Source organism: Carassius auratus, chromosome 35 (assembly GCF_003368295.1).
Source record: "Carassius auratus strain Wakin chromosome 35, ASM336829v1, whole genome shotgun sequence".
NCBI classification, from domain to species: Eukaryota; Metazoa; Chordata; class Actinopteri; order Cypriniformes; family Cyprinidae; genus Carassius; species Carassius auratus.
This window is the reverse complement of record NC_039277.1, coordinates 19,455,718-19,469,036: the sequence shown is the minus strand read 5'-3', so window position 1 is coordinate 19,469,036 and position 13,319 is coordinate 19,455,718. Positions and strand designations below refer to the sequence as shown.

Sequence of the window (13,319 nt, the reverse complement as noted above, 5' to 3'; positions counted from 1 at the left end):
GTGTGTGTGTGTGTGTGTGTGTGTGTCTGTCTGTCTGTGTGTGTCTGTGTGTGTGCGTGTGTGTCTGTCTGTCTGTGTGTGTGTGTGTGTGTGTGTGTGTGTCTGTGTGTCTGCGTGTGTGTGTCTGCGCGCGTGTGTGTGTGTCTGTGTGTCTGTCTGTCTGTGTGTCTGTGTGTGTGTCTGTGTGTCTGCGTGTGTGTGTCTGCGCGCGTGTGTGTGTGCGTGTGTGTGTCTGTGCGCGTGTGTGTGTGTGTGCGTGTGTCTGCGTGTGTGTGTCTGCGCGTGTGTATGTTTGTGTGTCTGCGTGTGTGTGTCTGCGCGTGTGTGTGTCTGCGTGTGTGTGTGTGTCTGTCTGTGTGCATGTGTGTGTGCGTGTGTCTGCGTGTGTGTGTCTGCGCGTGTGTGTGTTTGTGTGTCTGTGTCTGCGTGTGTGTCTGTCTGTGTCTGTGTGTCTGCGTGTGTGTGTGTCTGCGCGTGTGTGTGTGTGTCTGTCTGTGTGCATGTGTGTGTCTGCGTGTGTGTGTGCTGACCCTGTCTGTGTCTCAGCGGCACGCGTGTGCGTCTCTGGAGCGAGGACGGTCCCGAGGCTGAGGTGGTGGGTCTGGATGAGAACGGTTTCCTGCAGGTGAGGACAGGAGATCAGGTGGTGTCTGTGCAGCCGGACGGAAACTCCTTCGACATGCTGAGGAACCTGGTGGTGACCAAAACCAGCTGAAGATCTCCAGCACACGTCTCCACAGCTGGAAACAACTACACTGACAACTTCATTTAATACAAACTCATTTAGCAGAAATGTCTTTCTCTTTCTGATTTGTTTTAACTCATTTCAGTGCCTGATCGCGACCCGTTCTGATTCGAACAGGAGATTTGAGTCTTGAGAAGTGTGTGTTGTTTGCACCAGTGACTCTCTCATGGAGGATAAAGCGGTCATTACATGCAGACAGACGCAGGGACGTTTATGGGTTTAATATGAGCAGTATTTCTTCTAAGTCTCGTTCAGTGTTTGGTGTAATGGATCAGAGTGATCACATGATCATCAAATTATACTCCTATAACTCTCCAAAATATTGATTTGAAATCATTAAGTGGAAAAGGTTTTCTGTGATTCTTCCCATTAAAGAACAGACTGGTTTTACAGTAAAGGCAGATTCTCAGCACACTGACGAGGGAAACTTCTGCTTTTTTCTGTAATTCTCATTTGGTTGCACGCTCAATTTCGAGGTGATTTTGTATATTCATATCACGTCAGGTAATCAGTATCTAAATATTTTGTAATGATTTGTGGTTTGTAAACCGATACAGATGATCCCTTTTAAAGAAGACATTCCCGAGTTGTATAAAATGAAATAAAATGATTGTGACTGATTGATCGTTCAGTGTGTTTGTTCCCTCAGGCTGTGTGTGAGTGTGTGTGTGTGTGTGTGAGTGTGAGTGTGTGTGTGTGTGTGTGGAGGGGGGGTCCTGGCAGTGTCATGTTCCTCCATCAGGAGCAGCTCTTCTGTCTTCTGCTCCTCGTGCTTCAGGCTCGTCTTGATGAGGTGAAAATATTCCTCCGAGCGTCGCTAAACGGTCTGAGATCTTTCACCTCATTACAAACCCATTCATCGCCTCCCACATTCTCACTTTCATCACACTGGCAGCGATCGCTCTTATTAAATCTATGCTATGGTTCTTCAGATGGTCCAGTCCTCGGCTGGACGCAGTTAACCATAAAAGCGTATTTAAACTGATGACGCTGAGTAAACGCGAGCTCAACCTTTAGAAATCATTACGCAAATAGCTCACCTCAGATCCGTAAACGCCACATCCACAATATCCTGTTAAACAATTTCAGCTGCAGGGTCCTGAAGGTCAAACCAAATCTATCATCTCTAATACCAGACTCCAATCTTCTGTCCCCAGAGACGGACACCGAGCTCGCTGGCTCTTCTTCAAAATCATAAAACGCTGCAGACTTCATCAACAAACAAACAGAAGAAAGTATGAGCCGTCTGCAGGAGCAGTATTAGATCTCCAACCGTCGCCTGCCTCGGAGCTTTTCTCAGATCAAAGTTCCTGCACTAATAATAGTGTTAATAACAGTGAGAATAATACACACACAACACAATCACGTGTGACATCTCATGTTTATTGAGATTCAAAATCACTTTAGTAACACCCGCTGCATCTGTTAGACTCTTGGTTTGCACCATAAATATTCAAGCTGCACAATGTTAGACCAATGTAATTATGCCCATTATAGCAGCTAAATATCAGGATGTTGGACACGAGAGGGACTGGTTAGGATTGGTTGTTAAACAACAGAAAACTGGACCAGCACCCTTTAAATGGTTATTTTCCAAAATCGTTCATAGAAATCTTTAGCGGTTCATCAGTGTCAGACAGCTCATGCAGACAGCTTTCTATTGTTGCTCATTTAAAGCTGAAGTGTGAGATGTGTTCAGTTTGAGTAGTGAAACTGATCAGAACATTGACTTTCTGACTCAACCAATCACAGAGTCTGGGGGCGGGACCGTCTGTCTGACTGGCCAATGGCAGCTGTGGGGGTGGGGGGGGGTGATCCAGTTGGGTCACATAGAATTTAAACACTTTTCCATTAAAAGGTGAAGCAAGTGGTTGTGTTCAGCTTGAAGCGGCTGATGTGATGCTGAACTGAACTGTGGATCCGTTGCATTGAAAAATTCTGAAAAAATCATCAGCCAATCAGTTCGCCTATGCAAATACTGTAGCACAGACCCTAGCCAATGGCGTTCTTGGAACACTGTAAAAGTAATGTGAAAGGCTGTTGTCGCTATGGCAATAGCTTCAGATATGTGTGTATGAACCGGAATCGCTTTCAATGTACTTTGACATCATACACTGTTGGGTCTCCGAACACACACACAGTGATTTCTGAGAAACATTGTTGATATTTATAATCACCAAAACTAACAACCCTAAACTGATAGCTCCGCCCCAAAGTCATTAGCATGCCATGCACCTCCCCCAGTATGAGTGGACACGCCTCTTACTGCTGATTGGCTAGGAGTGTGTTTTTGTGCTCTGTCCAAATGCTTTGTGTCTCTCAGAAATCATTTACTGTAGCTTTAAGTGCTGATATTTTTACAGAAATCCTCTGCTGAAGCATTCGCTTTTTTGCTATGGCTAAATTTGATATTTAAATATTAAGAATTTGTAAATGTTGGCACAAAAACATGTGGATGGTAATGTCTTGCATATCTGAGTTCAGCGAACAATAATGTTCAACAAATACAAGGTTCATGTTGGAGACGCTGAATGACTCAGCTGCTCATCGTGTAGAAACAGATATTCCTGGCTCTCCTTCGGGGGACACTGCTGTGTGTGTGTGTGTGTGTGTGTGTGTGAGAAGAGAAGGTCTGTAGTTTTGCATAAGCCGTAGAACGAGTAGTTCTGAGCGGGTCACCTCTCATTGCTGATGATGACAGACGTGCTGATGTAATGAGGAACACGATGGCTCTGGCTCTGGCTCTGGGTCCGGTACAGGTACGGGTTCACCTCCTCACTCCGGTAACCGTCCGTTAAGTGGCTGTGAGCGTAGGGTCCTGGTGGGACGTGTTTGGCCCAGACGTGGTGGAGGTTGAGAGAGACGTATGGGCTCTGTGCCCCCAGCAGCCTCTTCTCCTGCGTGTGGTTCTGCTCCGAGAGTCTGGCGTTCCTGTCCTCGTACACTGTGTTAGTCGCACACAGCCGGAGTCTCTGTGTGTGCTGCTGGCCGAAGCTCTGGAGATCCTGATGCCGTCTGACCCGCTCGTCCTCTCGCCCTCTGCTGCTGTGGTTCTGACAGGGCTCTTCTTTAAACGCCCCGCCGGGTCTGACCAACCCTGATGGACAGAGTCACCGCCGGTTAGTAATGCAGGTAATCCAATGTTTTCTTGGTGCACATTTGATCAGTTTCGAAGTGGGAGTCGAACCCACAACCCTGTCGTTGCAAGCACAGCTCTGACTCTACATTTTTAGCTACATGAAGTCAGTCTGTCAATCTTGGTTATGGCTGTGAGTCTTTGTGAAGATTAACACAAGTAACTAATATTATATTGTATACTACTAACAGTACCTTTAACTTATGACCAAAACAAGTAATTCAAGATTCAAAAATACATTTTTCATGATCCATGTTTATAAATGAGCTGAATCATTGCATGGAGAAACTGTTAAAATAAGTCTATACTATCTGTCCTCAGTCAGGTGTTCTGCAGTTTATGAAGACCTTCCTAAGACAAAGTCAAGATGATGTGTGGAATAAGTTGATAGGAACAGGTCTTTAAATGTTTGGGAGAACAGAATGGGTTTTATTTACAAATACAACTTCCAACAGATCTTTTTAATTTGACTTTAATACATTCTACATAAAATAAAACAAAATGGCTTAACTAGAATGTGGAAATAAATTTGACTCTAGTGTTTAATCACACGTCGTCATCACGCAGCAAAAAAGTGCTTGGCTTTTAAAGACTTTTAGTCGAAGTGGTTTACACAAAATGCCCCAGTCATAGAAGTGTGTCTCTGGTCCTGTGTGTGTGTGTGTGTGTGTGCATGCTTGTGTCTGTGTGTGCGCTTGTGTGTGTGTGTGTGTGTGTGTGTGTGTGTGCATGCTTGTGAGTGTGTGTGTGTGTGTGTGTGTGTGTGTGTGTGTGTGTGTGTGTGTGTGTGGGTACCTGAGTATGTGCTGCAGGATGCAGGTGTCTGCAGGTGTGCCGCAGCTTTATTTGCTCCAGCGCAGCTCCAGGGAGCTTCTCTGCGTGACGGCAGCGAGGACAGGGTGTGAGCGGTGGTCTGTGTGTGTGTGTAGGACTCAGACCCGGGGCTCTGCTCCCGACAGGACGACAGGCAGGGACCTGACTTCCACGAGGGACTCTCTGGTTTATCAGCATGCAGCGAGGTCTAGAAACCAGAAGTTGACTGATGTTACAGACGTCAGAAGCCACACTTGTCTGCCGGTTCCCGGGTGAGCATGCGAGCGCTCTTACCTGATGATATGGAGATGCTTTGGCTTTGCTTTTGATTTTGGCTGCTTTGGCTTTCAGCTGTTTTCGTGAGTCTTGAGGAGCTGCGAGGATCGAGGACTTATAGGAGAGAGACGGTCTGGATCTGATCTGGTCCTGAGAGAACTGCATCTCTTTATATTCCACATCCCTACACAGATACAAGACGGCATTAATGTGAACAGGTTTCTGTGTGAACAGGTTTCTGCGGCTCTCAAAAACCCTTAATTTACTCTTCCACAAATTATTAGTCTTAAAGAACTTAAATCAGAGCAGAAAGTCTTAAAATCATAAAGTCCAAAATGTCTGAAATGTACCTTCGTCTAACCTGCAGAAACCCTGAAACACACAGACGTGCTGATGGAGGTGAAAGGTCACTCACGTGAGGACATAGTTGACGCTGACGATGCAGTGCGGCCGAGAAGAGCGGCTGTTGTGAACGATGGTGGCACAGCTCTGCACCCAAACCCAGCCGCCGTGTTTGGAAAGCATCCGGTAATATTTGGTGGTGACCTGCCCCTTCACCAGCACTGACACACACACACAGACACAGAGATAGAGACACACACACACACACAGACACACACACACACAGACTGAATAATCCAGGTTCTCTAGTTGATTTAATGTGTGTCTCTGTGCAGACACATTAGGAATCAGCAGTGGTTCTCAATGTTCTTGGAGTACTAACAAAACACTGCACATCTACTGTCTGCCTGGTCAAATACAGTCAGAGCTGGGACAGGTGTCTGATCTTCAGAGTATCTGATGAAGCGCATGCAGCAACTCACGTGAATGATGTGCGTATCGCAGCTGGAAGACGTCACAGACGTGGACGTGATGGTACAGAGTCTTCTCAATCAGATCCTGCGGCTCGTAACCCGTTAACTCAGCCACCCTGACACATGAAGAAAGTGCTTTCATTCACTGTGGATCTCAAGAAACGGCAGTTTGAGCAGATCTGTGCTGTTTTTGTGTTTATACCACTGGCTAGAAATGTTTAATGGTTAAGAATCACAGCTGATATTTCTCCGGTTCATTCAGGACTGAAAGTACAAGTCAGTGTGGAAATGGAAGATCGTCAGGGTTCTGCGTGTCTTAAAAAAATCTTTATTCACAGAATTAAAATCAGAGATAAAGTTATGGTATTAAATGTTGCCTGAACTGCTGAAAATGAATCTCTTCCTCAGTTTTCCAGCACAAATATCTAAACATCCTTAAATCAAGAATCATTTACTGAAGATGAGAAGTCATGTTTTCTGAGAAACTGAACAAAATGAAGTGAGTTTATGATTAAAACAAGAGCTAATATCTTCAATTGACGAATACAACTTTTTTAGATTTTTTCTGAGCTCACTGACAGGTATTTACTTTAGTTTTATCTTTTTAGTTTTTTGTTTTATTTTATCTTAAAGAAGACTTAGTAATTTCTCATCTGCAGTAAATGATTCTGATTTTAAAATCTTTTCACTGGAAAGCAAGAAAGAAATACTTGTTTAAAGTGTGAGCAGAAGTGCAGTAAGTTATTTCTCTAGTGGTTAATCTGAAGCTTTAGGGTATTTTTAATTAAAGAGAAATGGAGATCTATCATAAGCTGTATTTTCAAACTTTAAATTATTGCTAATACAATAGTCACATTAAGAGATCATAACGACAAATCGTGTTCCCCAGTTTATTTTTTTACTTCTTGGTCTTAAAACACTTTCAATTTGCTTTCAAAAAACCTGCAGAAACCCTGGTCAAGCGGAGCACAGTGCATTGTGGGATACATTAGTATATTCAGTGTCTTGCAGGTAATCTGTGCATGCTGAGACCCCTTCTCATGTGGGTTGAGCTGAAGCTCACCTGCTGTCCAGGAAGATGAGTTTGAGGTCCAGACTGGCGCGGAACATGAACATGTTGCTGTGGAGTTTGATCTCGGTGACGCCGCTGGGAGGAAGAGACTGACCGACCGCCACCAGCCCCACGATCTGATAGCACGACTCGTACAGAGACACATCCATCACCACCTGACGGATCTTCAGGTAACCGCTGCAGTGGATCACCTGCACACATCAGATGGGTAAAGTGTGTGGAAGCTTCAGATCCACCGCCTCCTCATCTGGAGAGCAGCTGGAGCTGAGAGTGTGTGTGAGACTGCTGAAAGTCAAAGGAATGAGCTTCACTCACACTTACTCACACTCACTCACACACACTCACACTCTCACTCACACTCACACTGACTCACACTCACTCACTCATTCACTCACTCGCACACTCAAACTCACACTCACTCACATACTCACTCACACTCACTCACTCACACACTCACACACTCACACTCTCACACTCACTCACACACTGACACTTGCTCACACTGACACACACACTCACATTCACTCACTCTCACACACACTTACACTCACTCACTCACACGCTGACACTCACATTCACTCACACTCATACACTCACACACTCACTCACACACTCATTCACACACTGACACCTCACACTCACTCACACTCTCTCACACTCACTCACACTCACTAACTCACACACTCACACTCACTCACACACTCATTCACACACTGACACCTCACACTCACTCACACTCACTCACACTCTCTCGCTCACTCTTACTCACTCACACTCACACACTCATGATTTATTAGCGCTAAACACAGCTGAAGAGAGACGAGCTCACCTTATAACCGCCGCTCGTGAGTCCTGCGTTCCGCTTCGCCAGAACACACTTCATCCGCAGGAAGAACGAGCGCTCCAGCTCTACAACACATCAGAAGACTCGGGAGTAATGTGAACCTCATTCTCGTGGGTGTGTGTGTGTGTGTGTGAGAGAGAGAGAGTGTGTGAGACTGTGAGTGTGTGTGTGTGAGAGAGAGAGTGTGTAATTGTGTGTGTGTATGAGAGAGAGAGAGAATGTAATGTCATGGGTATGACACAGGTATTACAAGGAGAGGGTGACTTATGAGCACATAACCCATGTCCCCATTTTTCAAAACACTTATAAATCATACAGAATGAGTTTTTTTGAGAAAGTAAAAATGCACAAAGTTTCCTGTGAGGGTTAGGGTTAGGTGTAGGGTTGGTGAAGGGACATAGAATATACAGTTTCTACAGAATAAAAACCATTACACCTATGGGATGAACACACTTTACACAAAAACAAACACGTGTGAGTGTGTGTGTGTGTGTGTGTTTGAGAGAGAGAGAGAGAACATTTGTGTGTGTGTTTTACTCTGTGTTTTACTGTGTGTGTGTGTGTGTGTGTGTGTACCCTGCAGGAAGTGTGGCTGCAGCGGCTGGTGTGCGCTCAGCACGGAGCTCATCTCGTCGTGGTCTGATGGATGAATGTACTCAAAGATGCTGTTACCGGTCAGTTCCACCTACAACACACACATCACATTCTGAACCATCATTCAGTCATGCTGCTTTGCCTTTTTCCAGTCAGGCGGACTAAAGAGATCAGTAATCAGTCAAATAGCTGAAAAGTGGGGGGAAAACAGCTGAGATTAAGATGAGAATCTGTCATTTAAGAAGATTACATCAACTCACAAAAATGCCTATTGTGTGTGTGTGTGTGTGTGTGTGTGTGAAGCTAAGCTCCTGTTTGTCTGAAATTGATCTGCATCCATCTCAAAGAAACAGTCTGATTCCCGCTGCAAAGAGTTAATGTGTAAAAAACATGATTTGCATGTGAAAACAAAAGCGTATTCTGTGCTGGACTTTGATCCATTTGTGTGTGTAAATTAGCAGGGCACACCAGACACAGGGAAGGTCACTCCACAGCACTTCAGCGACAAATGAGTTTCTGCGCAGCTGCGGCGCGGTGTGATAATCTCGTCTTTGTAGCGCTGTGGCGCATTCGTGAAGGAATGTGCACTTTACTAACCATACTATGTGCTTCACTTCAATCTGGAGTCCTGCTGCACACTTGCGCACAATAAAGTCCTGTCAGAGTCCCAGCATAATGAGATCCCTGTCCACGCGGCTCTGAGCTCGGTCTCAGACGCTCTGCTCACATTCTGCTCGTCCTACAGTAACCAGCTCATTCAGATGCTCAGTAGTCAGCACACAGGTGTTCCTGCACTAACAGCATCATTTGCGTTGTCTTTAACTAGACAATAAACACAGCGTTGTCCCCTGAACTCACGCGTGGAGATCTTGAGCAACACAGAGAGCATCCTGGAGCTCCACACAGCCCTTTTACTTCATCAAGGTCACTGTCGACAACTGCACCATATTCTTCTTTTAATGCTCCTCAACTAATTAAAAATGTTAGGCACTAATATCTCCTGACTGTAAGATGTAAATATTTAATGTCAGTCATTGTTTTTATTATCTTGATGTGTGACTGCATTAGCTAACTGAACAGATAATAAAGGAGAAACTGAAGTATGTTTGATTTCTTTGTCTCCTATTCTTTCCATTTTTTTGGGTACAAATTAAATCCCTCAACCCTGATACCAACAAGCCCTGAGGATAACATGCTGACCATTAATTTCCATGAAACAGCATATGTTTGACTTGATCTTCTGCTGTTATCCTTCTTTATTTTTTTGAAGTTGTGGAAAAGCAAGAGCAGAAATACCGTTTCCCATGATAGATGTTGTTTATTACGCTATAGTTTATTTCTGCTTGTGAATAGAGTCCTCTGAGATATTCAGCTGAAGTTTCAGCTCATTCCTTTTGGTCTCATTTGTCCTGAAGGCTGTTGAATGACAGCTGAAGCTGAGATCCCGTGTGCTCTCTTCTGTCAGGACGCTGGGAGAAGCCTTCGTCTCTCAGCAGTTAGTGTTTGTATAAAGTGCAAAGGGCCTAAATGCTGAAAAAACACTGTGGTGCCGTTTCTAGACTTTATGAAGTAAATATTACCAAAGGAATGAATAAGCACAGAAGTATTTGTATTTTTCTGTAAAGAATGTGGGCACCAGAGTTGTTTGGTTACCAACATTAACAAATTATATTTTGTGTTCCACAGAAGAAAGAAACTGGTCCAGGTTTGGAAGGACATCAGGGAGAGTGAATGAGCTTTATTTGGATCAGGCGTATAACACTGGGCTTTCTGAGACTGCCGCTGAAAAACATTCCATCACAGCTACATTTTACATCCCTGATCCTAAATTTAAAGTAACAGCATAATATCTATAAATAAAATGATTTCAAACTGTAAAACAAGTTTTAATTGTATTTACATTACATTAATCAAATTATACAATGGTTTTCTTTAAAACAAACGCGCACACACACACATTTTGTATGGTGATAGGGTTAGGGTCACAAAGGGTCTCTTTACATGCTCGGATACAAAATCTAAAGGTTAAACAAGCACAACCTCAGTGTTTTTCTCAGAATAGACTTCTGAATATCTCATAGTCTGAAATCCCAACAGAGATTCAACAAATTCACTTCACATTCCCCAGATAAAACCATTCCTCGTGGCTCAGTTATGTGTGTGTTGAAGTGTGTTATCACTGAGCCCCCGAACTGACCCTGATTTCATGTTAAACTCTCACCTGTGACAAACCCAGATGTACAGAAGCTGTTTCCGAAATGTACATAATTTTACCGTCAGCCGCGACGACAAACACAAACCCGTCCAGCGTCTGAAAAATACACCAGAATACATAAAAACATAAGTGCATTAAATAGACGATCGTATCATTCATTTGCACAATCATCAGGTTTGTTTGAAGATATTAGCGTCGAAATATGATGTAGTTTTAAAGGCTCGCACCTGCAGCAGGTGAGATCCCAGATCTTTGGCCAGGAGGTCCAGAGGACTGACCCGTGATGACTGACCCCAGGCCTCTCCGAGCCCTCACACAAACACAGAACACCACAACATTCAACACCTCAGTGCTGCCTGCTTTAACACCATAGACTATATAAAAACTGTTTAACACTGAGCACACGGCACACAGTGAGAGAAGCTCGAGATACTGTAAATGATTTATTATTATCAAAGAATTCGCAAAGTGGACTGCATTAGAATTAAACCTAATTTAACGGGAGTTATAAATATTTTAATGCACATTAATCATATAAATGTAGGTATCTCTCTAACTGACGCAGAGAATACGGGGGAAATGATTTAGAAGTAACAATATTATCCTGAAGCCGTAGCGTATTTATCATAATTACATACAATGAAATAATTGTAATTATATAATATTAAAAAAGTGATTAGATAGTCAATTAAAACGCCCATCCTAACATGTTGATTTAAGCCTATACCATAGCCTATTGGTAAAATGTCACTTAGAATATTTATTTTCCAGAAATATTTTTAAAGGCAAAACTAAATCCTGTAGTCTATACTAAAATCATTGACAAACAACCGCGTTTTATTACGTATCATATATTATATTAATATTATATTATACTATAAGTCCCTCAGAGAAAAACTTAAAATATGTGTAATAATCGACTCTTTACAACAGCACATTAAATAGCATAATTTAATATTGATAATCTTGAACTAATCCTGTAGCCGAAAAAGGAAATTAAGTAATTAATTTAATTTGAATTTTGCGTTATTTATAGGCAAAAAAATAAACATTTATTCGTGCTAAATTGATAGACTCTATATTAACAATGTAATCTGATGAGAGAGATTTTGTTTTTTCTACCATTTGTGAGCATATTTTGAGATCTATTATGACGCATAATAAATAAAGATTTTGACCCGAAGTAAATAAATAAAAATAAATAAGTAAACAAATAGGCCTAAAATCTGCAGATATTTACTCCGAGCGAAAGTGTTTGACAGCGACGGAAACATAGAAATGAAATCTGCGATGATTTTAAAATGAGCTGATAAAGATTCAATTACAAACACAAGAGGAAAAAAAACAGAAGCAATAATTATTTTCAGGAAACTGATAAATGCTATGAAATGTGAAGATCTAAAGCCATTAACTGCTTTATCAGTGCAAATCGCAATCGGGTTTATTTCGGCACGCAGAGCACATCTGATCAAAACGAAATCAGATCTTAATTTTTCATTATTTTTAATAAACTTTTGGACTTCGAGCTCTTAAATTAATTACCTTTACCAAGTATATATTTTTGGTTTGTTTGTTTTTTTCTTTCAAACGCTTAAACATTCGTTGAATTAAAAAACGGTCCTCCCTTGAAAATGTTGCTTTTTTAAATTAATTATTAAAACCTCAAAAATAAAAATAAGAAGATTAAAAGGCATTGTGAGACGATCTAATTAACTGCAAATCAACGTGATAAGCGAAGTTACATAAATGGGCCTAGTGTAAATCGGTGTGAAATCGGATCGCATCTTACCGTCTGGAAACACGGCTCTCATCTTCAGGTAGCTTGTGGTCAGTCTGATGATGGACGCTTTGTCCAGCTGAGATGTGATGGCCGAGGGCAGTGGCAGCAGTTTGGCCAGTTCATAAAATTCTCCATTTTCTTTTTCTCTTCGTGTCTTCGCAGCATTCTTGGACTTTTCCTTCATGTCGGACTCATGCAGAAGACGGACGCTGCAGTCGTTAGTCTCGGACAGAACCGGACACTATAATCATGGTCAGTCCGTCACCTTCTACGCCTTATGAACTGTTTTCCTAGTTATTTTCCGTTTATTTTGCAGTGAATAGCCTACTATGTTACTAACCTCCCCGATAGTCCTGCTCTTTATTGTGAATTAAAATACATGAAACGACGGAGCGACTGTAAATCTCTAAACCCGACGAAACTCTTCACGCGCAGCAGGTCTTCCAGAAGAGTCCTTCAGTCGATCAGACCGTCATATCGCATTAGATCTCGATTCTGGTGACTTTATATACACTTTAGAAAGGCAACCCAACTCCATTTCGTCGAGAATCACAGTTCGCGTGTGAATTTGAATGGTTTAAAAGTGATAGCCTACAATAAGACTAATTTCTATTAAATCCATGACGATCAGAATACAAATAAAAATAGCAGGCTACAGATCAGTTTACGGTGAACTCTGTTCTGCTCGATGTGTCCGTGTTCTCCAGTCCTCCGTTTCATGAGTCCGTCTTCATCTCCATGTCCAAATCTTTCATGTTCCTTTTTCTGGTCCCTTGAATAGCCTTTTCCTCTCAGAGTCCGAAGAAATCCGTCCATTCGATTAACCAGAGAGAGAGAGAGAGAGAGAGAGAGAGAGAGAGAGAGAGAAGGAGGGAGAAAATGACTCTCTTACGTCACTCTCTTGTGGTGATGGTGATGAATGATGTCAAAGGGATAAAAAGCAATATTTAGTTTGAATTATTGGCTGTCTTACTAAATTAGTTTTCTATATTAAATTCAGGTTAATTGACTTTTAAAGATGCAGCTTGC

The 13,319-nt window shown here is 42.5% G+C and overlaps 2 protein-coding genes and 2 long non-coding RNA genes across 5 annotated transcripts in view; 3 read left to right on the top strand and 1 right to left on the bottom strand.

Moving 5' to 3' along the window:
- LOC113054777 (biotin--protein ligase) overlaps positions 1 to 1,365 on the top strand; it is a 6,196-nt gene extending 4,831 nt beyond the window's left edge. The window contains exon 5 of the mRNA XM_026220579.1: positions 547 to 1,365. Within this exon, the coding sequence (XP_026076364.1) occupies positions 547 to 715 (169 nt within the window). The 3' untranslated portion in view covers positions 716 to 1,365. The remainder of the gene's footprint in view (positions 1 to 546) is intronic.
- Positions 1,238 to 13,110, bottom strand: sim2 (SIM bHLH transcription factor 2). The gene is made up of 11 exons (XM_026220577.1): positions 12,300 to 13,110; positions 10,738 to 10,820; positions 10,517 to 10,606; positions 8,278 to 8,386; positions 7,687 to 7,766; positions 6,849 to 7,048; positions 5,795 to 5,901; positions 5,386 to 5,533; positions 4,989 to 5,154; positions 4,677 to 4,902; positions 1,238 to 3,842 (listed from the first exon to the last, which is right to left on the bottom strand). Exons 1-11 carry the CDS (start codon positions 12,472 to 12,474, stop codon positions 3,421 to 3,423), a joined length of 1,806 nt encoding a protein of 601 aa, XP_026076362.1. The 5' UTR covers positions 12,475 to 13,110; the 3' UTR covers positions 1,238 to 3,420.
- LOC113054778 (uncharacterized) lies at positions 4,840 to 6,926 on the top strand. 2 transcript variants are annotated; one of them, XR_003277429.1, is made up of 4 exons: positions 4,840 to 4,966; positions 5,046 to 5,204; positions 5,338 to 5,498; positions 6,797 to 6,926. It is a non-coding gene; the product is annotated as an uncharacterized LOC113054778 (long non-coding RNA). The 2 variants fall into 2 exon arrangements; XR_003277430.1 differs by lacking the exon at positions 6,797 to 6,926 and adding an exon at positions 5,648 to 5,747.
- LOC113054779 (uncharacterized) lies at positions 6,918 to 10,476 on the top strand. The gene is made up of 3 exons (XR_003277431.1): positions 6,918 to 7,027; positions 8,285 to 8,375; positions 9,982 to 10,476. It is a non-coding gene; the product is annotated as an uncharacterized LOC113054779 (long non-coding RNA).
- Positions 13,111 to 13,319: the final 209 nt, after the last annotated feature.

Coding starts and splice junctions, on each gene's coding strand:
- sim2 (XM_026220577.1), bottom strand. CDS start 12,474: ATGAAGGAAAAGTCCAAGAATGCTGCGAAGACACGAAGAGAAAAAGAA. Junction 10,821..12,299: donor GAGAGCCGTGTTTCCAGACG/GTAAGATGCGAT, acceptor TGTTTGTGTGAG/GGCTCGGAGAGGCCTGGGGT. Junction 3,843..4,676: donor ATCCTGCAGCACATACTCAG/GTACCCACACAC, acceptor TCTGTCCATCAG/GGTTGGTCAGACCCGGCGGG.